Source organism: Seriola dumerili, unplaced genomic scaffold (genome assembly GCF_002260705.1).
Source record: "Seriola dumerili isolate Sdu_G_001 unplaced genomic scaffold, Sdu_1.0 BDQW01000068.1, whole genome shotgun sequence".
Classification (NCBI taxonomy): domain Eukaryota; kingdom Metazoa; phylum Chordata; class Actinopteri; order Carangiformes; family Carangidae; genus Seriola; species Seriola dumerili.
In genome coordinates, this window is record NW_019174323.1 from 19,546,581 (window position 1) to 19,570,634 (window position 24,054).

General features: G+C 42.6%; 3 protein-coding genes across 5 annotated transcripts; 1 reads left to right on the forward strand and 2 right to left on the reverse strand.

Moving 5' to 3' along the window:
• Positions 1–675: 675 nt before the first annotated feature.
• LOC111219688 lies at positions 676–1,717 on the reverse strand. Its single transcript, XM_022742406.1, has 2 exons — positions 1,071–1,717; positions 676–785 (listed from the first exon to the last, which is right to left on the reverse strand). Exons 1-2 carry the CDS (start codon positions 1,696–1,698, stop codon positions 676–678), a joined length of 738 nt encoding a protein of 245 aa, XP_022598127.1. The 5' UTR covers positions 1,699–1,717.
• Positions 1,275–12,577, forward strand: LOC111220177 (phosphatidylinositol 3,4,5-trisphosphate 3-phosphatase and dual-specificity protein phosphatase PTEN-like). 2 transcript variants are annotated; one of them, XM_022743176.1, is made up of 10 exons: positions 1,275–1,843; positions 4,151–4,852; positions 7,921–8,005; positions 8,579–8,623; positions 8,898–8,941; positions 9,019–9,257; positions 10,062–10,203; positions 10,350–10,516; positions 11,454–11,711; positions 12,132–12,577. In XM_022743176.1, the coding sequence occupies exons 2-10, from the start codon at positions 4,774–4,776 to the stop codon at positions 12,318–12,320; spliced, it is 1,248 nt and encodes a 415-aa protein (XP_022598897.1). In that variant the 5' UTR covers positions 1,275–1,843; positions 4,151–4,773; the 3' UTR covers positions 12,321–12,577. The 2 variants fall into 2 exon arrangements, with proteins under 2 accessions (XP_022598897.1, XP_022598898.1); XM_022743177.1 differs by lacking the exons at positions 1,275–1,843; positions 4,151–4,852 and having other exon boundaries at positions 7,951–8,005; positions 8,587–8,623.
• A 6,630-nt stretch (positions 12,578–19,207) lies between these two features.
• On the reverse strand, positions 19,208–22,962 carry rnls (renalase, FAD dependent amine oxidase). Of its 2 annotated transcripts, none has more exons than XM_022743183.1 (7): positions 22,715–22,962; positions 21,617–21,722; positions 21,329–21,471; positions 20,912–21,064; positions 19,874–20,047; positions 19,609–19,784; positions 19,208–19,524 (listed from the first exon to the last, which is right to left on the reverse strand). In XM_022743183.1, exons 1-7 carry the CDS (start codon positions 22,830–22,832, stop codon positions 19,372–19,374), a joined length of 1,023 nt encoding a protein of 340 aa, XP_022598904.1. In that variant the 5' UTR covers positions 22,833–22,962; the 3' UTR covers positions 19,208–19,371. The 2 variants fall into 2 exon arrangements, with proteins under 2 accessions (XP_022598904.1, XP_022598903.1); XM_022743182.1 differs by having other exon boundaries at positions 20,912–21,070; positions 22,715–22,960.
• Positions 22,963–24,054: the final 1,092 nt, after the last annotated feature.

Genomic DNA, 24,054 nt, shown 5'->3' on the forward strand with positions numbered 1-24,054 from the left:
GTAGGGACAGTTCCAGTGGTGAGAGAGGAGTGGATGATGGCAGAAATGAGGGGGGCCAGAGAGGGAAGGCAGGCTTTAACAAGTTGTGTGGGGAGGGGGTCCAGTTGACAAGTGGATGGCTTAGATTTCTGAATGAGTTCTTTGATTTCTGAGAGAGTGGGGAGCAGGAAGGATGAGAATGAGTGTGTGGATGGGTGAAAGTTGGCTGAGATGCTGAGGTGAGGATTTGGCCCTAGGTGCTGGTGGATATTCTTGATTTTTGCAGTGAAAAAAGACATAATGGAGTTGCAGAAGGAGGTTGTGTATAAGTGAGGGGGGAGAGAGTCCTGGGGTTTGGTGATATTGTTGAGCAGGGAGAACAGTGACTTGGAGTTTCCATTATTTGCATCGATGATACTGGAGTAGTAGTGGGTTTTGGTGGTGGCAATAGAGTCCTTATAATGTAAAATATGGTTATTGTACATTTCTTTGTGAATAGTGAGACCAGTTTTTCTATGGAGTCGTTCAAGTTGCCGACCTTTGGCTTTCATGAGACGAAGATCAGGGGTGAACCAAAGGGCGGAGATGGAAAAAGAAACAGATCTGGTTTTTAACGGAGCAAGAGAATTAAGAATATTATGAAGTCCAGTATTGTAATGAGAAACCAGATCATCAGGGGTGGACAGATTGTGGATGTCAGGGAGGCAGAAGGAGTGGATACTTGATGTGAGTGGCAGGGTTGATGTTCTTTATATTCCGGAATGAAATGAGGCGTGGTGTTTTAGAGATGGAAAGAATGAGTTTCACTGTAAATGAGAGGAGAAAATGGTCAGTTATGGGGAGTTCATCAGCTGTAAATTCAAGGGGGGTGACATCAGAGCAGAAGATTAAATCCAGAGTGTGTCCTTTGGAGTGTGTGGGAATAGTGGTATACTGCCGACATCCAAAACTCTCTAAACAGGATGTGAAGTCTTTGGTGAGAGGTAGATTGATTATGTCTATGTGGATATTGAAATCACCCAGCAGTATTATATTTGGTGAGAGAGAGGATAAATGGGAGAGGAAAGCATCAAAGTCATTTAAAAAGTCGCTATTCGGTTTGGGGGGGCGGTAGACAGTAGCAATGATGGTTGGAGTGGGACCAAACAACTCGCAGACAGTGGATTCAAACGAGCTGGAGACGGGCACAGACACCGGCGAGACTTTCCACTTGTCGCGGTAAATTATCGCGAGACCTCCTCCCCGACCGGAGCCACGGGGTTGACAGACGTAAACAAACCCACTAGGAGTGGATTCAATCAGCTGGGAGAAGTCGTTGGGCTGTTGCCATGTCTCGGTTAAACAAAGAAAGTCTAGCTTACGGTCTGTGATGAGGTCCTGGATGAGATGTCCCTTGCTTGTCAGTGAGCGGATGTTGAGTAGAGCGAAGTTGAGTGAGGTGTTGTCGCAGCTGGTGGTGGTGTTAGCCGACGAGGCTAGGCGGGTTAACACGCTGTGGTCGACAACCCGGCTGGTGGAGCGTGGAGGGCGTCGAGAGCTGGACCAGATGGACTTTATTGTTGTTGAGCTGTTATAGTGGAAATTCCGGCGGGACCCTCGGTGAATGTATCTCCGGCGGGGCTGGAAGGTGATGTCCGGGTGAAGGTGGAGTGCCTCAGGCGCAGGTCCAGGCAGGTGACAGCGCAGCCGGAGCAGGTCAGTGGCCGAGTACTGAAGCATATCCGTCACTGGCAAATGAACGGGCAGTAGAAAGAGCCAGACACATACGGACAAGATGTATGTCCTACCGTCCACATTGTGGACGAGAACTCAGGCAGCGTTGACCAGATAAACGCCAAGTGAGGCTCAAGCCGGGACAGAACAGGTGAGCTAACGGTAGGCTAGTTAAGACTCACACGGACGTAGTGCCAGTAAATCGTAGAAAATTTCCAAATGAAGGCAATTACAAGGTCCGATTAGGTTATAAAAACTATAAAATAAGTCAAAAGGTCTGAATAGTTGAAAAAAAATAATATTGAAAGTTAAAAAGTTAGGTTACCGGCGAGCAGCGGCAGCAAGTTGCGCCAGCGTTCACTCTTGTTTATTATAGAAGCTAATATCAAAAAGGTAAAAGTCTAACTAAACCACCACAGACACAAAGGCTATTAACATGAAATAATAAACTCTATGTTGACTCTACAACAACTAATCCTCCATTGTCTCACTGTTCATGACTGAGCTCCAGTGTTTGTAACATTAGATCATGTGACCTTTTATATTGGTAATGAAATGACAAGCTAATACTGGAAGGGTGAGCTAAATAACATTAGTTAGCTAAACTGTAACTGAAGGGTAAAGTTAGAAACTAGCTAACATGAGATAGCATGGAGCCACTAATGGGAGTGAAGCAGGCAGAGATGAGCAGCTAACGTCAAGGTTTAGAAATGGTATTGTCCACTTTAGGGGTGTCTGAAATCGTATAACAAGATCATATTACATGTTATTCGTAATTCGTGTCACAAAACGAAGTATCGGGGGAAATAATGGAATAATTTCATTGATTAATACATCATTGTATAATAAAAATAGGCATTGATAAATGTGTTCACAAATTAACAGCACCAAGTTAAGCAGCAGTAATTCTGCAGAACACTTCATATATTGTTCTTTATTCTGCCCAAAGCCTCCATTAGCTTCACTGTGGAACCCTTCACCTCCTGCTGTGTGATAATCAGCTACCAGCTGTGGACCATTTCTTTCTGCCAGGAAATATATAAAAACATATAGATATAAATAAATAAAATCATTGTGACATTGTTAATATCAGAATCCTGTAAATATATTTTATAATATTGGAATTATACATACAGTATATTCTACCAGTACCCTGGTTGTAAATAAGGTATTAAAAAAAGTCACAAATGTGAATGCATCGTTTCCACATCCATCCTGCAGGTGGCGCTGTAACAGTGAAAAACTGTCTGAATTTAAGGTTACATTTATAGTTTCACACACGTTGTCTTCACCGTCATCATCATCATCATCATCATCACGTCTCATATTCAGGGTTTTCAGTAACAGAATTATAACTGTTTAAAAGTCTCTGACTCCAGCAGATAAAAGTATGGAAAACATAAAAATGCTCGAATCAAAATATATTCAAACACTGGTCCCTGAGCCCGCAGGGCTGATTATGTAATGTCAGTGGTACTCTGCTGGTTGCCAGGTTGTACATTATTCCCGCTCATGTTATTTTTGGGTTTTTGTGATGGAGGTTTTGAATGGGAGGATAATTACATCAGAACCTGGCAACCCAGTTTGCTGACAGGATGCGTTTGGCTCAGGAAGTCTAGTTAGCTGCTATGACTGCTAACAACTAGCATCGTCAAGGTAGACACATTAATGCAATAACAGAAAGTGAAGGGTTTTACAAGATAAAAGCACAGTTCATGATCTACAACGATAAAAACTATAATTTATTTATTTTTTATTGTTCTTTTACACTGAATGAAAAGTTAGTAAATACATTTTAAAATCGTAGATTAAAATAATAAAACTAAACAGAATAATTAATATTGCAATAAAATAATATAAATAAATAAATAATAAATAAAACTAATAAATACTAATAATAATTAAAAAATATTCAAATTTTCAATGTTTAACTGCATATTTTGTTTAATCGGTTAAATGTTCAGTTTTTTCCAACTCTAATATACCAACATAAGAAATATCTCTCTGCTGTTCTTCTTTTGGTGAAGTAGTGAAAATGTAAATATATAAAAAAAAAATTACATATATATTCTGAATATAATACATCTAAAAATACTGGAACTGGCCTATATCATTTCTACCATGGGTTATTAATTATATTATATGAATATATTTACAGTTTTTTTAAACACTGAATCCTTTCTTTGTTTTTGTAATTATGTAATTATTGTATTCTTATTTTCCTTTTAAACTCTTATTATAATTATCAATCTTTTTAGCCAAGAATAAAAGTCATGATGTTAATGATATGTCAAAATACGAGTCATTTTAACTCATAATATTGACTTGACATGATGAGTCAGCATTTGAAATTTTATCCTATGTTTTTATCTCGTTTTTATTTTCTCTGTTATTGTCTGAACTGGGCTTCCACGGCCTCGGGAATAATCCTGTGAATGTTAAGACTCTTACTTTGAAGGCAGAGAGCGGATGTGTCCTGACTCTTCTGTGGTCCCGTCTCTTCCTCCGGTCATAGACCGCTCGGAGAGGTTTGCTCTCCGTCTGTCTGCGTCCAATCACGGCGTCTCTGTTGCTCACCGAGACCGGGAACAGTGCGACTGGATTCATCCAACGTCCTGAGAACTGGATCTCCACCGAACATCGAGCCGCGGATGGTTTTGTCTCCGGGCGGGGGACCTGGAAACCAGGGCCCACAGAGGGAGCAGGGAGGAGGCCCCGACGCCCCCTTGTACTGACCCAGAAAACAGCACCGACGGACGGGCTGCCTCTCTACTAGCAGGCCGGCTAGCTTCTGGCTGCATCGGAGCTTGCAGGTTGGCACCCGAGGAGGCCGGATAACGGAATCGTTTCTAACCGTTAGGACCTTTTTTTGCTCTCATTATTCATCGGGAAGGATTTTTGCGCTGAAGTTTTGAATTCTGGAGATCGGGAGCTGGTGGCTAGCTAGCTCCGGGCTAGCTGTCCCAGTTGGCTTCTCTCCCCGGTAACCAGACAGCGGAGGCTCCGGAGCGGGGACGCAGAAGCACAGGCTGTGTCTGCGTACTTTCTCCCAATTGTACGTACCTCACGGTGACACTGATCATGGCTGCTTTAATCAAGGAAATCGTGAGCAGAAATAAAAGGCGATACCAGGAGGACGGCTTCGACCTGGACCTGACCTGTATCCTTTTACTATCAGTTAACGGGCTGGGTTAGCTTCGTCCGCTAGCTGTCGTGCAGAACTCCGCTCAAAAAATGGTAATTCTATGATTCTGTGCATGTCGGCTAACAGGCTGCACACATGTAACACCACATAATGGCAGATAGAGACACTCTTCATATCGGCGTTAACGGAAGTGTCACATAGTCAAAGCAACGTTAGATAAACTTGAAAGATTATGAATAGCTTGGTGCTCATGAAACGACTCTGAACCGTTAACGGCAGCGATACGTGTTAACAAATCCTACAAAACACCTTAGATGTCATAAGAGTGCTCTTAATGGGGTGATGTTTGCTAGCAGTCAGGGCTCAATTCAATGTGCACGTATATGGGCATGTTTGCGATTTTCACTTAAATTGGCTGTTTTTTCAAAGGAGTTCGTGGGGCGGTTCACGGCTACAGGAGGACGGGGCTGAGTCGGGCTCGGTAACGTTGTGAGGCGTTTGTGTGCAGTCTTTGTGAGAGGACACATGTGACCCAGCTGTTTTAGGTTCAGTTCTCAACGGGATGCCCGTTACAGCGTCCCACGGTGCGCTACATGAGGACATTAATTCGCTTGTGCATTGTTTTATGTGGTTTAATGTGAGCGGTTGCTAACAGGCTAAGCTAACGGTGGTGTCAGTGTCGTTGCATCAGCAGCAATCCGGGCAGGGGAGCAGCTAACAGACACACCTGAGAAACCCACACCTGCACACACTGAATATAAACACAACTGCAGCCACACGTGTAATTAATTTGAATTTAATGAGCCAATCAAACAGCGACGTCCAGTTTATGTCAAAGACGCATTAACAGTTTCGGTTTATTTAATCTCCACAAGAATGAATACCACAGAACTCAGTTTTTAAAGCTGCAGTTTGTGTCAGCGTCTGATTTCTCTACAAATAAAAACCTGCTGGTGTTTGTAAAAACCCAGAAGGTGCTGTAACATCACTTCCTGCAGGTCTGAAGACTTTTCCAGAAAAAAAATATTCAGCCTGCTGCAACATGAAAAACATTTTAACATGTTTCTCAAGTTGACCCATACGCAAATGTGTTATATGTAGATGTACTGATTTTTCATTTATGAAATATATACATAGCTCATATGTGAAAATTATATGTAAAACCTATTAGAGATTGGCACAATTTAATGTCTAGCCTATACAAATATGTATGTTTATGTATGTATGATTACATTGTAGACATATGTTGCATACATATATATCCATCCCAAAGCCTGTCAGTATATGTTGATATTAGTTTATGTACAATGGGGAAATTAATAAGAAAAACGTGTGTATTGTTTTAATAAACTTGCATATATATATTAAATATATATTGTTAACATAGCTATGCTCTCAACGTGTTATACCATACAAAAATTAATTGTAGATATTTTTGATATATGTACATATACAAATTTTACTATGGCTATTTCATATATGTTATGAGCTTATATCATCATACATCCAGAAGATGTACAGTATATGTGTGATAGTAATCTGTCCCCTTATAGTTAACATATATGGCAACATCCTTGATATAGGGACATACTGTATATGTCTTATACTACAGTTCTGTATGGGGAGACTCTGTCCAGGGAGCTGAAACTGAGTCTTTGCTCTTTTTGTAAAAAAAACAAACAAAATAAAAAATAAAAAAAAATGTTATTTTTATGAAAATATAAAAATAATATGGAGGTATATACGTGTATACGTTTGAACTTCGCAAACTTTCAAAATAAAAGCATAAAAAACTGGACACATCATTATAAAGTTACAATCATTCAGAGTTTAAAAAAGTGATTGACTATTCAACCAATGATTATTTACATTAATGATTAATCCGCAGATTATTTCTGGTTTAGAAAAAAGTTTTTATACTTTGGTTTTATTCAGATGAAACAATCAGATCTTCAGAGGAGCTGGACAGAACCAGACTAACTTGTTTCCCCGTTTCCAGTCCTTGTGCTAAGCTAGGCTAACTGTTCTCCCTGTTTCCAGTCCTTGGGCTAAGCTAGGCTAACTGTTCCCCCTGTTTCCAGTCCTTGTGCTAAACTAGGCTAACTGTTCCCCCTGTTTCCAGTCCTTGTGCTAAATTAGGCTAACTGTTCCTCTCGTTTCCAGTCCTTGTGCTAAGCTAAGCTAACTGTTCCCTGTATCCAGACCTTGTGCTAAGCCAGGCTAACTGTTCCTCCTGTTTCCAGTCCTTGTGCTAAGCTAGGCTAACTGTTCCTCCTGTTTCCAGTCCTTGTGCTAAGCTAGGCTAACTGTTCCCCCTATTTCCAGTCCTTGTGCTAAGCTAGGCTAACAGTTTCTTCACGCCTGCAATCTTTGTGCTAAGCTAGGCTAACAATTTCCTCATGCCAGTAATCTTTGTGCTAAACTAGGCTAACTGTTCCCCCTGTTTCCAGTCTTTATGTTAAGCTAAACTAACAAGTTTCTACATGTTTTTCTATGTGTGAAAATGAAATATAAAAGTGTTCAGTTCATCTTTGATTTTTTATTAATTAGCTGCAGCTAATGGTTATTGATTGATCATTTAGATGTAAGATGTCTCGTCTCAGTTCCCTGTTGTTTATTGATTAATGGTTTGAGACGTTGAAACTATGAGGTGATGACAAGAACAATGATTCTTCTGTTTCTAACACATCTGCAGACATATCAGTAATGCTAGCTGCCTGTTAGCATGTTAGCATCTGTGGTGTTCTTTATGCTAAGCTAGCCAGCGGCTGAGCAGACATGAGAGTGGGATCAGCCTGAACTTCAACTTTCTGAGAAAACCTTCACACCTCTTCATCTGCATGAAAGCTGGTTCCTCCCTCTACCTTCACTGGAGCTAGCTGCAAGGCATTGTGGGAAATGTAGAACGTCCTCTGAGCTAAACAACCAAATGCTTTGTTTCTCTGGGCCTGTAGAATGACATGTCTCAGAGGATGGTTCAAACCTCAGACTCAGGTTCAGGTGCTGGGGTTCCTCTCAGGTACTCAACCTGGAGTAGCTGCTGTGATTATTGATCACTTATTGATCCTTAATGGATCGATCAGATATTTATCCAAACATCATAGCGATGGGTTTCCCTGCGGAGCGACTGGAGGGAGTTTACAGAAACAACATCGACGATGTCGTTCGGTAAGATAATGTTCTGCATGACCTTTGACCCCTCCTGACATCTGCTGGTTTTTAATGTTTTAACCCATTAAGTGCCAACGATCATTTTCAAAAGCTTCAATCTCAGTTCAGATCAATCTGATTCTGTTTAAATATTGATCATGTTCCAAATATAAGAAGTTCTGATCAGGACCCTGGTCTCCTGTAGACCTAGTCTCCTCAAGACCTGGTCATCTGTGGACCCGGTGTCCTCTGTACCTGGTCTCCTCTATACCTGGTCCTCTCTGGACCTGGTCTCCTCTGGACCTGGTCTCCTCTGTGCCTGGTCTCCTCTGTGCCTGGTCTCCTCTGGACCTGGTCTCCTCTGGATCTGGTCTCCTCTAGACCTGGTCCTCTCTGGACCCAGTCTCCTCTAGACCCGGTCTCCTCTGACAGTCAGGGAGAGTTCCAGACGCACAAACATGGTGGAGGTTTTCAGGGCTGTAGTGGTAGAAAGGTCTGATCCAGATGTGAATCAGGACTCAGATCTCAGACGGTCTAGACCTGGTCCAGGATGTGCAGGCTGTTTAAAGACTGAACCTGTTTTTCTGTCAGATTTCTAGATTCAAAGCACAAGAGTCACTATAAGATCTACAACCTGTAAGTACTGTCTGTCTCTCTGTCTCTCTGTCTGTCTGTCTGTTTCTCTCTGCTTGTCTCTGTCTGCCCGTCTCTCTCTCTGCCTGTCTCTCTGTCTGTCTCTATCTCTCTCTGTCTGTCTGTCTGTCTCTCTCTGCCTGTCTCTCTCTCTGTCTGTCTGTTATTTAAAATTTGACGATATTGGAGAAGTATCTGTGTTATTGTTATTGTGATTATTGTGTGTGCGCACGTGTGTTTTCTACTCTTAAATGACTGAACATCTGTTTGTTCACAGATGTGCGGAGCGACACTACGACACGTCAAAGTTCAACTGTCAAGGTGAGACTCGCTGATGAAGCTGAGGAAACAGGAAACAGGAACACACCTGTCTGACTCCCCTGTGTTCCCTCTTTCAGTGGCTCAGTACCCATTCGAGGACCACAACCCTCCCCAGCTGGAGCTGATCAAGCCATTCTGTGAGGACCTGGATCAGTGGCTGAGCGAGGACGAGCAGCATGTTGCCGCCATCCACTGCAAGGCGGGAAAAGGCCGCACCGGCGTCATGATCTGCGCCTACCTGCTGCACCGGGGCAAGTTTCAGGAAGCTCAGGAGGCGCTGGACTTTTACGGAGAGGTCCGCACCCATGACAAGAAGGTGAGGACGCCGCCGTTTAACCAGCTTAATGACACTTCTCCGAGGGCAGGGTGATTCGTCTGACTTTATTTTTGATTGTGATTTTGTCTTCCAACATTATGAAAACAAGATAATGGAGATAAAACAATGACTGTGTCACATTCTGTTTCACAACAAATTCCATCCTCCCTACAAAAACCATCCCCACATCCACTTCCTGGCTACGTTTCAGCATACGTTAGCAACCGTGCCGTTTCAGAGTCTTTCTATTTAGAGTTGTCCAGTCTTTAATTTCTTCTTTGAGTGTGTTGAATATATGTTCTGGAGTTTTCAGGGTGTTGGTGCAGCACAGCAACATATTTGATTTATTTATATTTATTATTTCTATAGACTGAATATATGTTGAAAAGTACTTTCCAGTAGGTTGTGGAAGTACACTTATGTTACAACATAGTTGATTTTATGTATTTTTATTAATTTTGATATCATATATTTAGATATTGAACATTATTTAAAAGTGTATTTTTTAAATCACATTTTTATTCCTCTGCATGTTGTTTGGGTTGTCCATACGTTGGCCTTGTGTTCATCTAATCTAAATCTAATCAGTTCATCCTTGAGCCCTAGTGAATGTTTGTGTCAAATTTGAAGAAGTTTCTTCAAGGTGTTACAGAGACATCGTGTCTGTGAGAATGAGATGGACGGACAATCTGAAAACGCAATGGCTGCCGCTCTGACGTTGCTGAGGCAGAGGAATAAAAATGACTAAAACAAGATGAAAAGTAGAAACATGTTTGATGGTCATGAATGTGTGTGTGTGTTCAGGGTGTGACCATCCCCAGTCAGCGGCGTTACGTGGTCTACTACAGCTTCCTGCTGAGGAACCAGCTGCAGTACAAACCTGTCGCTCTGCTCTTCCATAAGATGCTGTTTGAAACCATCCCCATGTTCACTGGTGGAACCTGCAGTGAGTCTGTCTGTCTGTCTGTCTGTCTGTCTGTCTCTCTCTCTCTCTCTCTCTCTCTCTCTCTCTCTCTGTCTCTCTGTCTCTCTCTCTCTCTGTCTCTCTCTGTCAGTCTGTCTGTCTCTCTAACTGTTGTGCTCTCGCTGCAGACCCTCAGTTTGTGGTGTACCAGCTGAAAGTGAAGATTCACACCTCTAACGCCTCCCACACCCGGCGGGAAGACAAACTGATGCTGTTTGAGTTCCCACAGCCACTTCCTGTCTGCGGAGACATCAAGGTGGAGTTCTTCCACAAGCAGAACAAGATGATGAAGAAGGTGAGGAGGAGTCACTAAAGCTGATGACCATTTTAAAATGGATTCTGTTACATTAGAATCAAAACAAGTGTGATGTTTTATTTTATCACACTGAACTTTTAATTAGTTTAATTGACTGTTTTATGACTGACCTTGTGTTGTGAATTGAAATGTACTTTCTGGCAGTGAATTCTACAAATATCCAAACCTTATTAAAAATACATTAACTGAATCCTGTCGTTTGCAGAAGTTCAGTACTTTATTGACAGCAGCAGTTACAGCTTCAAGTCTCGGTCTTTAGTATCTTGTCTTAAATAAGTCGTCGTACTCAGGTAATCTTCGGTCGTTTGTGTTGTTAAGTCTTGTTAAATGTGCTGCATTGTGTAGGTAACCTAGTGAAGGTTGACTTAAATAAGTTTGGCTCTGCAGGTCTTAAATAAGTGGTCCTGGGTGGATTTTCTTGGTTATGTTTTGTTCGCTAAACTGTCTTTGTTAAGTTGTTTTGTTTAGGTCTTGTTGGGTAGGTTAAGTAAGTTGTCTTGGGTAAGTCGCCTTAAATAAGTCGTCTCGGTCACCCTTCTGACCGAAGTTCCTTTCGCCCAAGTTCTGAGTTTGGTTGAACTCTTAGCTCTGAGAAGACTCCTTGTTGTCTTGGGTTCACCATCTTGAATAAGTAGTCCTGCCTCGTCTTGGTTATGTTTTGTCAAATAAACCGTCTTTGTTAAGTTGTTTTGTTTAGGTCTTCTTCGGTAGGTGAAGTAACTCATACTGTATAAGTCGTCTTGGGTGAATCGTCTCGGTCACCTCTCTGAATGAGGTGTCTGTTGCCCAGTTACTGTTTGGTTGGACGTCCGGCTTTGAGAAGACTCCTGGTGTGTCCTCGGACAGGTGATTTAAATTGACTTGCTCTCGATGTATCCCACAGTTTCCTTATACTCTTCTTCCTCTGTTGTTCCAGGAAAAAATGTTTCACTTCTGGGTCAACACCTTCTTCATCCCGGGGCCGGAGGAGAACCCGGACAAACTGGAGAACGGCAGCGCTGGGACGCTGCGGGACCCGGCCGACAGGACGCACCAGAACCTGGGGATGATGACGGCCATGATGATGGGCGGAGAGACTAACGACAGGGACTACCTGATTCTCACACTCATCAAGAGTGACCTGGACAAGGCCAACAAAGACAAGGCCAACAGGAACTTCTCCCCGAACTTCAAGGTAAAACATCTCTGTTGGTTTCCTGCTCAGCATCATTTAATCTGAAAAGAGAAACAAGTTTATCAAAGATAAAATCGCCAAGTCTAAGAAGGTTTGAGTGTTTTTTAAAGATGTGACTGTTTCGTCTTCTCTGATATCTTAAATCAACAACAGGAAAATAAAGTCTCGTCCTCTTCACAGATACAGAATAATGTTACCAGATATCGTATCAGTAAACGCTCTTTAATAGAACATAATAGTCGAGGTTCATCATCTCCCTGGTTCTCCACCAGGGGCGGGGCCAATCCAAGGACCTGATTAAACCTCCGGTCTGTCGCAGCGTCAGGCTACAACTCGTTCATGGGAAATAGTTTGAGTCCCCACCCTGTCGTGAACGGGGTTCGGTCTGAGGTTCACACTGTGTTTCCCTGTCTGCTGCAGGTGAAACTGTTCTTTACCAAGACGGTGGAGGAGGGAGCGAACTGTGACGCAAGCAGCACGTCGGCCTCGGTGACCCCGGACGTCAGCGACAATGAACCAGATCACTACCGCTACTCTGACACCACGGACTCGGACCCAGAGAACGAGCTGTTCGAAGAGGACCACCACAATCAGATCACAAAAGTCTGACACACACACTCTCTCACACAACAGATATATATGTGTGTATATATGTACATACACATACATACATACACAGTATATATATATGTACACACACTCATGAACCCCCACACTGAGACTAGCGTGTGGTTAGCTAACGGGGGAATATAACCTATGGACCAGACCTGATCTGTGGGACTCTGGGATCAAAGAGCTCAGATCAGACTATAAGCCCCCTCCACCCCTCCAATCTTCTGCACGGTGCACACCTGGACAATCACGACATGGCGGTGGGGGTGAGGAGGGTGGGGATAAGCGTGGGGGCGGGGCCAGGCCGGGATACAGACGGCAAATGGACAATAAGACAGATGAATGGACAGACAGGTTTAAAGTTAAAGGGGTAAAACTTGAATATAAACAAACTGAAAGATGAGTAGACTTCTTTAGTGACTACACCGAGATGTTTGTTGGATAAATCCCCTTGTGTCCTTCCTTCCATCCTTCTTTCCTTTCCTGCTTCCTTCCTGACCAGATTAAGGAAACGTTATGCAGACCAATCTTTCTGTTTCCACCTATTCAGTCTTCAGTTCTGTGAAGCTGAGTCAGAGTTGACTCTTCTCTCTGTGTGCTCACATCAACACGTCCACACCAAAGTCACATCCAGATATTTTTCTACAGAACTAAGATTTTAAATCATTGAGTTTCAGAAAATAAAATCTGTTAGTTTATTCAGAGAAAATAAAAATTCAGCTTCAGTTCCACTGTAGGACACTGAGCAAATTTTATTGAAGGAAATGATGAAACCAGGACAGTGATAAAGGTCATCAATCATAACAGGTATTTGATTTCATCAACGTGTCACTTCGGATGGAAAGAAAAACATATTTTTTGTTATAAACTAAACTGGAACCAGTGAGAATCAGTCTGGACCAGTCTGATTTCGGTTTACTGTTCTGTGGGTTCACCCTGATTCATTTTGTTGTATTCTGGAGTTTGGATCATCCCCCAAACAAAGAACCTTTTAGCCCTCCAAACCTATCTGATCTCTTACCCTGTCCTGAGTCCTGTTCAGACCAAGCTGGACCGGCCTCATTGCTGGTCTAGACCCAGTTTGCACCAGTTTTAGCTGGACAGGATTGGCTCTGGGACAAAGTAGCACACAAAGAAGAGAGACAACCTGATGTTGGAATGTGACAATGAAGAATAGAAACTTGGATTCTTCACAATCTGTCAATCACATACTGTTGAAACCCACATACAGTACAAACCTACTGTGAACAAATGCTCTTACTACTTTTCTGACTGTCTCTGTCTCCAGTTTTGCACAGAAGGATTCTCTTCAATCAGTTCCTACAGTTACAGAAACATATTTTTGTTATACTCTTATATCAATCATTAAGCTAAACACACAAGCTACACACATTATAACCATTCCTTCAGCCAGATCTGCTTTAAGCTTTACACCTGTAGGCTAACCCACCCTGACACAAACTAGAGAGCACTTAGTTTTGATGTTCCTGGCATGTCAGGCGGGTGGGGTTTGCACTATATAAAGGACAGTTGGCTTTGTATGTATTTCTGGGTAAGCTCAGTCCATCCAAGACGCCTGTTTGGCTCATGCTTGTGCTGAAACATACAGTCCTTTTTATAAATCTGCCCTTTGGGAGGTTTCAGCACAGAGTTTCTCAACTTTGGGGTCAGGACCCAACGTGGGTTTGGGGCAGACTTCGTGACGACATTTGCTCTTGACGGTCTAGATGTTTAGCCTCTGTGTGTCTTTGGTTTCTGACATTTGAAAGTGGGTGATGCTCTATAATTATTACTCTGTCCATAGACTATTAATCCTTGTATTCAGTACTACTTTAAAAAGCACTTAAAGTCTTGCAAACTGTACCTTTAAAGCCAGGGACGACAGTTTGAGGATTACTTTACCATCACGGCAGGTTCGACACTATTCTGTCTGGATTTGACAGGAGCAAATGAACATTAGGGATTCTCTGATTAGTGTCTTTCAGACCGTAGATTTAATCCCATCAGAGCAGAACAACCCAAAGCTAATCCCCAATTGGTTCACATCCTTCGGGCTCTTTGTGCCTTTTATGTCCACATTGTAAGTTTCCTTCTGCTCGTTCAGTGTTCTCCTGCAAAGACTAAAGAACCACGATGCAGTTGGATGTAACAATTAACTCCAAGCACCATCTGGGCTGGACAGGGCTGTGAATCAAAAACATTTAGAAACCACCCACAAAATCATCTGCAATTAATATCAGCCCATTTCAAATGGTACCCAATCGATCAGAGCATCCCTATTGATCATCTGCCTTCAGATCAGGTGTAGGTAGAAGTTTTAGTCCTGATGCCCAGTTTTTCCGTCCGAACATTTGGTGCTACAACCGATATCAGCCCTGCGTTGGTTCCGTAGTTAACGACCATTCTTCTAAGCTGTGGTTCGAAGACCGAGTTGGGACTTCAAGTTCCTCTTGTCCACCCTGTAGGCCTTGCCAAGACCCTGATCACACAGGATGCACTCTGGAGGCGTGAACACATAAAATCCAGAAAGCTGCTTTTATCTGGACAATAGGACAGCAGTGCTGACAGTGATGCTGAATAAGTGAGTGATGAACCCAACCTTGACATCAGAACAGTACCCGAACTCAAAGAGTCAACGACACCAAGAGGTGAGAACGATAATATAAAGAATGTTTGGTGACGATCATGAGACGACAGAGATGCCAAATGAGGAGGTGGACGAGGTTCCTCTGGGACCTTTCTGCGATTGATCCCGACGCCCAGAGAACACTTTAAGCTTGAAGCTGTTAACAGCCAATCAGAGCTTTGAATAAGAATAATAAGAATGAGATGGCATCTTCTTGTACCAGAGGCAGAACAATGTCCAGAAAAAACAGGCATACATGTGATGTTTCCAACTGCACAGGCTGTTGTAAGTCGACTTGCTGTGTGTCGAAGGACAAACAAAATGGACATTCAGTCTGCTTATCAGATTGTAAACAGCTGTATCAAACAGGACTCACTGGAACAAGTAGAAGTGCCTGAAGTTGCATCCTGTGTGATCACATCTTGAGGTGCAGCACCCAGCCATCTGTAGCTTTGTGCTACCAACAGACAAGTGCTTTGGGCCATCAGTCCACCATGTTGGGTTTAAGGTGCTAAGCTGTGCTAACCAGGGCTGATGCTAAGCCTGTCATCCATCTGTGGTGCTTTCTACCAGCAGCAAGTGTTCGTCCAGTTGTGAGGCTCAACAGCTGTCATCAGAGTGGCGATCTGTCTACAGCTCTGTTTGTGCAGCTGGCAACATTTCACAGCAACAACAACACAACAACTCCTACTTAGAGTCCTGTTGGGTGCTGTCAGGCCTGGCCTCACTTCCTGTCATCAACCTGTTCAGACATGACCAGTGTGAAGACCCGTTTAGTGGAGGGGCTTAAGAATTACTGCCAACTGGTGTGGCCTCCAGAAACTGATCCAGGGAACCTGGATTAAAGTTTCCACAGGATCCCGTTCAGGCTGTTTCTATTTTTACAGGGTAGTTTTTTTTTTTTTTTTTAAACAGCCGCAGTTCTACGTCTTCTTTCAGGAGGCAGTCTCTCGTCCCTTTAAAATATGTAAAAGGTGAATTAGGCTGATTTTACACCTATTGATGTAGGTGAATGGTATTATGGGTAACTTTAGGATGCTGAGGAGTTGATGCCCAAATCTGTTATGTAGCTGTACGCAACAAAAAAGTTAAACAATACATTTGTCTCCAAATGACACCGAATATGTTCCAGCCTAAAACCTGAACGTGTCTGAATGTTGGTACTGTACTCAACCGACTGGCGTGTACTGAGCTGGTTTTGGGTATTTGAGGCCAGGCAGGTGCTGTCCACATTTCTGACTGTTCCAGGTGCTCCATATCTTTTTCTCATGACCATTTTAAAGTGGTTGATTGTAGACAACAAGTCCCAGTTCAGCTGTGCCGTATCCACGTGGGAAATTTGGACAGGTTTCAAATCAGGAAGAGGTTTTATTTTCCTTAACTCAAATTTCAAGTTTGGTATCAGACATTTTCCGTATCCAAACTTAATCAACAGAAGTTTTTAATGAATTTCGTTGTTGATCCTGTTCTGATTTTGTTGTATGTTCAGGGTTCCTGTACTGATCGAGAGAGTCAGAGAGGAAACAAAATGGGGAGCGATGAAAACTTAGGAAAGGATTTTTACCAAAGTACTTTTCTGCTTCTAGATCTCTGGACAGACAACAGAAGGCCTCAGAGAAGTGTTGCAGAGAGTCGGTGATGTGTTGACATAAAAACCTTAAACATTGAACACAGTGCTGGTTGGAATGTTAAGATAAATGGTTTTACGTTCGGCGTTAACAGTCAGTGATGTGCGAACATGTCGGTCTGCAGCGTCTGGAATCTGTAAAGGAACCTTGGACTGGGTTTTGGCGTTGTATGCTCCACAGATGTCACTCTGGATTCTGGATTAACCTTTAACTTCCAACAATCAGAATTTACATTAAGTGTTACATGTGTCTGACTTCCTGTTTTTCCCTCAGCGAGAAAGCTTCTTTGTTTTGTCTGTTGAGTCAACAAAATGATGCTTCAGCTCTTTTCTGTTTACATGTCATCACCAAACCTGCCAAAATTAAGCTCAGACTAATGGTTTATTTTTTTAATTTGTAGTCTGTTTGTTTGTTAGTTTTGGAGTTGACGAGGTAAACGCGCTCTATGTTCATGTTCTTTCTTTGTTTTGCCTTAAGGTGCGGTCACATTAGCCATCCAGTCACCACAACTGCCCCACTGTCAGACCCATTAAAGGATGTAGTGTCGGGGGATTCAGTCAGTGTCATATTGTACAAAAAAATCACTGAGTCCGCTTTCAAAACTAAGTGTATCAGTGTTTTGGCTGAATGTGCAAATTCAAAAAATGAAAGGTGAAATCTGAGCTGGATGCCAAAGTTTGCACCAAAACAGGAAATCCATTCTTGAAGTTGTTGCTTTGGCTTTAGTTGAGGTTGAACAAGAGACGTGGTATTGACAGCACAGAGGCGTGGTGTGACCGTATCTTTACCTGAAGCTGACAACAGTTTTCTGCTTCTAGACAGTTCCTTAGAATCTCAGAAGACAGTTCACCAACCACATCTGTCGGTCAAAGGTCAAAGAGGAAGGAAATTCATTTAAATAGAAAACATTTCAGCCCCAGTTGGATCTTTGGTGTTTAAAATGGACACCACAGTCAGATATCTACCAGCCGGCTGATTGGCTGCTTCAGCATCTCACTGCTGAATGTTCATTAAGCACCTCTGTTCAAGGCGGCAGGTTTACCATCAAAATTCATAGCAGTATGATTTTCAGTGGTAGATAGCTAGCTAATTAAGCTAAAATTAGCATCTTTAAAAAACACAATCTCCTCTTGACTTTGTAATGTTTCAAGCAAATTTATTCCAAGAACAAAAATATTGACTTTATGGATAGATGTGATGTCATGCTAACATCCTGAGGCTAAAGCTAACAGGTCCCAGGTAAGAGAGCAGTGTTCTCACCAGGTGATCCATGTGGACATGTTACACTGTCGAGTGATTGAAGTCTGATAAATAAACATGCCAAATCAGAACTTACAGTTTGTGTTTTCACTTTTGAAAATAGAAACTGGTTGTAACACGATCTCTGTGGATATTTTGTCCTAAAATGTTCCAGTGGAATCAGTATTGATGAGTATTGATCAGCTCTACAGTGAGTCTGGAACCAAACCTTCTGACAGATGTGGTTTTGTTCTAAGCTCTGGTCCGGCAGAAACTGTTTGGAGCAGAGCATCGTGGTCCAGGTCCAGGTCTCAGCTCAGTGGTCCACAATGTGTCTGCTCATGATGATGATTGTCTTGGTTTTATTTGATCAGGTATTCATGTTGTTTTCACTTGGTCAACAAACAGAAAACTCGTAACTACAGCCTGTATCACCATGGAAACATGTCATGTTAAACTGACTCCCCACCCCTGCCCTCAGTTCTTTTATTCTTCCTTCCCTCCTTGTTTTATAATTAAATAAAAACACTGTAAAGGTGAATAAAACTATTTATAAACAGCTGCTGTCTGAGGTGGATGTGAGATTATTTAAGGACTACAACTCCCAGCTTTATGGTCTGCTCACACACACACACACCACTCAACCCCCACCTCACCTTTTTTTATTGTGTATTGTGTATCTGTGTAACGACCACAGAAATACACGTTAGCATGCTAACACCCGCTAATTAGCCGTAATCTCAACTGATGGAACGTCATTAGTTCTGCTAATGAACTGATAACAAACACGAATGTGACCTGATGAAGGCGCTACAGGAACGATAGAGAGTAACTGAACTTTAAACTAATGATCAGTGTCACATGATCAGAAGAAACGTGTGTTCAAACACACGCTTTACATCAGAGTGTGATTAATCGGTGACTTTGCAGAAATGATAATCGCTTCCCCCACAACTGTAGCAACACTACTGAGCCTGCCACAAATGACTGGAGAACAGGCAGGAAAAATTAGGTCACACACACTCTCACTCTCTCTCTCTGTGCCTTGTGGGTACCACACCAGAACTAACTCTGCCTCATCTGCTGCTATAAAAAGATCAAAGGAAGTGAGAAGCAGCAGCTTCTTCATTATAACATCTGATCTATGCTCATCTGACAGCTGAGACACACCTGAGACATTAACCTGTTGTGCTGCATCACTTCATACCAGGTGAAGTCATCTCTTCAGTTTGTCTCATGATTCCTCTGATCATGTGACACTTAAAATATTTCATTATATATGATAAGAGCTGGTCCTTTAACCCCTCAGTTAAACAGCTGGTTCAGATTAAACAGCTAGAAGTCAAAGGTCAAACATCAGCTGACACAAATGAAAACAATGTAGAAATGGCTTTATTTAAAGACAAAAACTTAATGAACCACTTCATCAAACTTCATGTATTGACCCTAACTGATGACTCTATTGATCATTGATCCTGTCAGTATCGGTCAGATCCTCCTGTTGGGCTCTGAACCTGGTCCATTGCCTTGAGGACTTCCTGTCATGGCGGCAGTGTCACAGCGAGGCCTTCAATGCACTGAGCACGCTCAGTGCGGACTCCACGCAGCCATCGAAGTTGGAGTGGCTGAACGCATCACCGCCACAGACGAGCAATGGCCGGTCGAGGACGGTCATGTGACCCGGACAGTCCTGCACCGAGGTCAGCACCTGCAGGAGGGACGGGAGGGGTCGTACATCAAATGCTCCCCCACTCAGAGATGTTCAGGGTTGGCAGGATTTCTCAGGACTCACCTGGGAGTACCTCCACTTCTGACACTTGATGCTGATTGGCTGAGGCAGACCAGGGAGGAGCTTGTGGAGCTCCTGTAAGATGATTGGCTGGACGTCCTCCTTGTCTCGCTCCAGGTGCTCCAGGCCAAACGGCACGCTGGTGTGGATGACGAGGGACGGACCGAAACCAGGAGCGTCTGAGGGGACAGAAAGAGGACAGTCAGACAGACAGAGAGACAGGTGAGCAGACAAACAGACAGACAGGTGAGCAGACAGACAAACAGACCTGCGTTGCGTTTGCGAGCATCCACAGCGATGTAGCAGATGCAGGAGTTGTCAGTGATGTATCGAGCCGCCCAAGAGAAACTGAGGACGGCGTCTGGAGGGAAGAAGAGAGCGAGGGCGAAACGAGACGAGTAGACGACACGTTCTAACTGCTGCTTCTGATGGAGAGACAAGACTGAGAGACAGACAGACAGAGAGAGAGACAGACAGACAAAGAGAGAAAAAGACAGACAGACAGACAGACAGGGAGAGAGAGAGAGAGAGAGACAGACAGACAGAGAGAGAGACAGACAGACAAAGAGAGAAAAAGACAGACAGACAGACAGACAGGGAGAGAGAGAGAGAGAGAGACAGACAGACAGAGAGAGAGAGACAGACAGACAGACAGAGGTCAGTCCATGTGTGCAGCCTCCTCTGTTTAATTTGAGTGTTTGTTAACAGACAACTAACTGGTTCAAAACTAACTGTGATTAAAACAGACAGTTCAAACATCATCTCTGATCTTCTGTTCAACAAGACACACAGACACACACACACACACACACACAGTATCTAATAATAACCTGAGTGTGTGTGTGTGTGTCAGCAGAGAGGGCGCTGTCCCCGGTCAGCCAATCAGATGAGCTGGAGATGACATCATCATCTACAGAGATACACACATGTGGAAGAGGCTTTGTCTGCAACATACACACACAGACACACACACACACACACACTCACACTCTAAACTCTCTGCAGGAGGAGGAAGTAGTCATCACCTCATCAAAGTAAAATCCTCTGGAGTCTAAAAAATTGTAAAATTTTTCTTTTCATAAAAATTTAACAATTTAAAACTGTTGGATCAATAACATGAGTAATAATCGATCAGAGTAAATCAATAAGTGTTTTTAAAGTCAGTGACATCACAGCAGCTGATGATCCTCCTGCCCCCCCTGTGGTCAAACTACGTTACTGCAGCTCAGTCCAGGTCGTGTGTGTGTGTGTGTGTGTGTGTGTGTGTGTGTGTGTGTGTGTGTGTGTGTGTGTGTGTGTGTCTCACAGTGTCCCACGTCTCCCTGAAGCTGCAGGATCTGTGGGACTGGCATCGTCAGGACGACAGCGTCAAACGTCTCGCTGTCTCCCACTTTCCTCTGAACCTCCCATGATGCACCGCGGCGGTACAGGCCAGTCACATGACACTCAAAGAACAAATCTGCTCCTGACACAGAAGCAACAGAGTCTGGCTTCAGTTATGGATCAGGGACAAAAACACTGATCACACAGAGAGAAGATGTGCTGAACCACAGTCACACCACAAAACATTAATACTAAATCTCTTTATGTAACACCACAGACTGATTGATTGATTGATTGATTGATTGCATCATTCACCCAGAAAGAGGCCAGTAAGTGGACCTTGAGTTACAACTGATTTGTCAGACTGAGGTGTCAGACAGACAGACAGACAGGTGTTTACCTGACTCAGACAGGAAGTGTTTGACCACACTGCACATGCCCAGTGGCGTTGTGTAGTTCTTACTGTCGTCTTTCTGCTTCAGACCTTCGACCTGACCGAGGAGAGGCTGCAGGACGCCAGCAGACAGCAGTTCCGAGTAAAAACTGCACACATCACACACACACAGTCACATCTTCACAATAAAAGTTACTGTTACTCTGATAATCGCAGACACACTGCAGACAGGTTTAATTTCCTCTTCTTGGGTGCAGTGGTCCTTTAAGGCAGGTAGAGACAGGTGTGTCCTACCTGTGGTGTGACTGAGCGTAGGCCGGTGTGGCGGTGATGTACTGAGCTCCCAGGTCGGCAGAGTGAGACGAAGGGTCAGGAGAACGACTAGTGGACATCCTGCCTCCTGACAGACAGACAGACAGACAGACAGACAAACAGATGGTGACTTCCTTGGCTCCGCTGTAGATTTCACTACTTAAATGTTCAAGTTAAGAAATGGCTCTGAGGTGGAAGTAGATTGAGTCTCGTTGAGCCGACATCTGGTTAGCTCTCCAACCAATCAGAGAGCTTGTTACATCCCATGGCCAATTGGGATTGTTCAGCAAGTGTCACAGAAAGACTAGCAGGAGAAGCTAAATGATTAAGCTAATCAACTAGCTAACAGGAAAAGGAAAAGCAGCTGGAAGGAAGAGATGGAAATTGATGAGAGAAGCCAGGTTTGTTTTCCCATTTTTATATAGTTTTTCAAACTCCATTATTATAATCATGAATTCATAAATGTATTTATAAATGGTTTATTTAATGAGTTGTATGCTTTTTTTGTAAATCCATTTCTAAATCTGAAGGATTTACTGATGGATTAATTGTTCATTTATAAATTCTTTTTACAATGCCTATTTTTTAATGCCTATTAAAATATGAAATGCTTTATCATTTTTACTGTTACATCCCTGGTCCTCCACAGCTCTCACCTGTAGTTTATATCCTTACTCTATACTGAAAAATAGCGACTTTATTAAATCTAAGTCAGATTTATGGATCATTTCTGAGCCCGATTTAGCAAGAGAGTCTTCTGATATTGAGAATGTGTTAACTCATGTTCTACCGTGTCTCTATTTGGCTTTAAGCTCTTGAATATTCAATTATTACATTTCTGAATGGAGATTCGATAAGCGGGTGTAACTGGTACAAGAGGCCTGACCTCTGACCTCGAGGCTCACTGAGACACCGCAGCGTACCAGTAAAAGTCAGTTGACGTTTCAAAGCCCAATTTAGCAGAATAGTCTGCTGATGAAGAACCGTTCCCGGTCATGTCCTAGTGTGACCGTGAGAGGCTGTGAGCCCGGAAAGTAAAATCCAATGATTTCTGAACGGAGATCTGACGGTGACACTCACCCGAGCCCCTCGCTTTGTCCCACACCACTATCTGAACTTTGCTCTGCAGCTCTCTCCTCAGCAGACATGCGCACAGGCTGCCTGTCAGCCCGGCTCCGACGATCAGAACCCTGGACATCTCAGCACGGAACCGCAGCAGCCGGGCTAACTCAACGAACTGACCCGGGTCTAACCGTTCCAGCCCTTCATGTATTTGGGTCCGGAGTCGTAGGAGTTAAACCCGCCTCCAGTGTTACAAAACAGCTGAAAGGGGGCGGACCAAAAAAAACTATCCCGGGGGTCCGAACGGTGTCAAGATAACCACGATACCCACGGGATATCCGACTGAGATTTTCAAAATAAATGTCTTATCTTTTCCAAATAAGTGAAGTAACGGGAAGAATAACGTCAGTTTAGATAAAAGGGACAAATTTATAGTAAAATAAACCAAATAAACTTTAACACGTCAAAATAAAAACACGTCCTCCCTTTCTCCTTTTCTAGACTTGTTATGGTTTATTGATTATTATATAGTTCTGATTCTTTTTCAGTATATTTAATGTGTTTTAGTTTTATTATACTTTATACTTTCATACCTCTGCTTCACCTCATTTCAGAGACAAACATCAGACATGGTATATTCTGTAGCCCTCTACAGTTATTACAGATGGTGTAAGTAGTTAGTTTTCATCTGGTTAATGGTTAATATTTCTTACATGTTGTAAGATAAAGTGCATTATCATAAGTCACTCTACTTTTCTACTGTGTATGTGTTAAAACATTTATAAGAATAATCTGTTAATATCATCACAAAGACTTTTCTTCTGTTTAAAGAGTATTTTACTTTTGATACTTGTCTGGTTGGTAATCTTATATCAACTAGTACTAAATTATTACAGTAGGCGTGACCTTATTAAAATCACAGGTTGTGTGTTGAGTATATGGGTATACATTTCATAGTATTTACATAAACATTATATAAGATAACTACAACAGAACAAACATTTATGCTACATATAGCACATAGCAAACATATTGTTAACATGTGCAAAACAGATATTAAATATATGTACTGTGTTCACATATGTTTCTATGTTTTTCTATCTGGTTATAAATCAGATTGTACATGTGTTGTGTGAGGAGATTGTGTTTCAGTTCAGCAGTTTCTTATTCTGTGACAGGCTGTGCTTTTACTTTGAAGGATTTCCTTTTGGAAACTTTACAGGAAAATAATCATAAAATAATCAAACAAACCTTTAAATATGGCCTCTATTAGTTTGTATTATAGTTCCTGAAGATCATCGTATTCAGATTATTTTACTGTTTTCTGAATTTTATTTTGGACCGAATTAGCTGATTTG

Coding starts and splice junctions, on each gene's coding strand:
- rnls (XM_022743182.1), bottom strand. CDS start 22,832: ATGTCCAGGGTTCTGATCGTCGGAGCCGGGCTGACAGGCAGCCTGTGC. Junction 21,723..22,714: donor GGACAAAGCGAGGGGCTCGG/GTGAGTGTCACC, acceptor TCTGTCTGTCAG/GAGGCAGGATGTCCACTAGT. Junction 21,472..21,616: donor TACGCTCAGTCACACCACAG/GTAGGACACACC, acceptor TGATGTGTGCAG/TTTTTACTCGGAACTGCTGT.
- LOC111220177 (XM_022743176.1), top strand. CDS start 4,774: ATGGCTGCTTTAATCAAGGAAATCGTGAGCAGAAATAAAAGGCGATAC. Junction 8,942..9,018: donor GTCAAAGTTCAACTGTCAAG/GTGAGACTCGCT, acceptor TCCCTCTTTCAG/TGGCTCAGTACCCATTCGAG. Junction 10,517..11,453: donor AGAACAAGATGATGAAGAAG/GTGAGGAGGAGT, acceptor CTGTTGTTCCAG/GAAAAAATGTTTCACTTCTG.
- LOC111219688 (XM_022742406.1), bottom strand. CDS start 1,698: ATGCTTCAGTACTCGGCCACTGACCTGCTCCGGCTGCGCTGTCACCTG. Junction 786..1,070: donor CCGCCCCCCCAAACCGAATA/GCGACTTTTTAA, acceptor TCTCATTTACAG/TGAAACTCATTCTTTCCATC.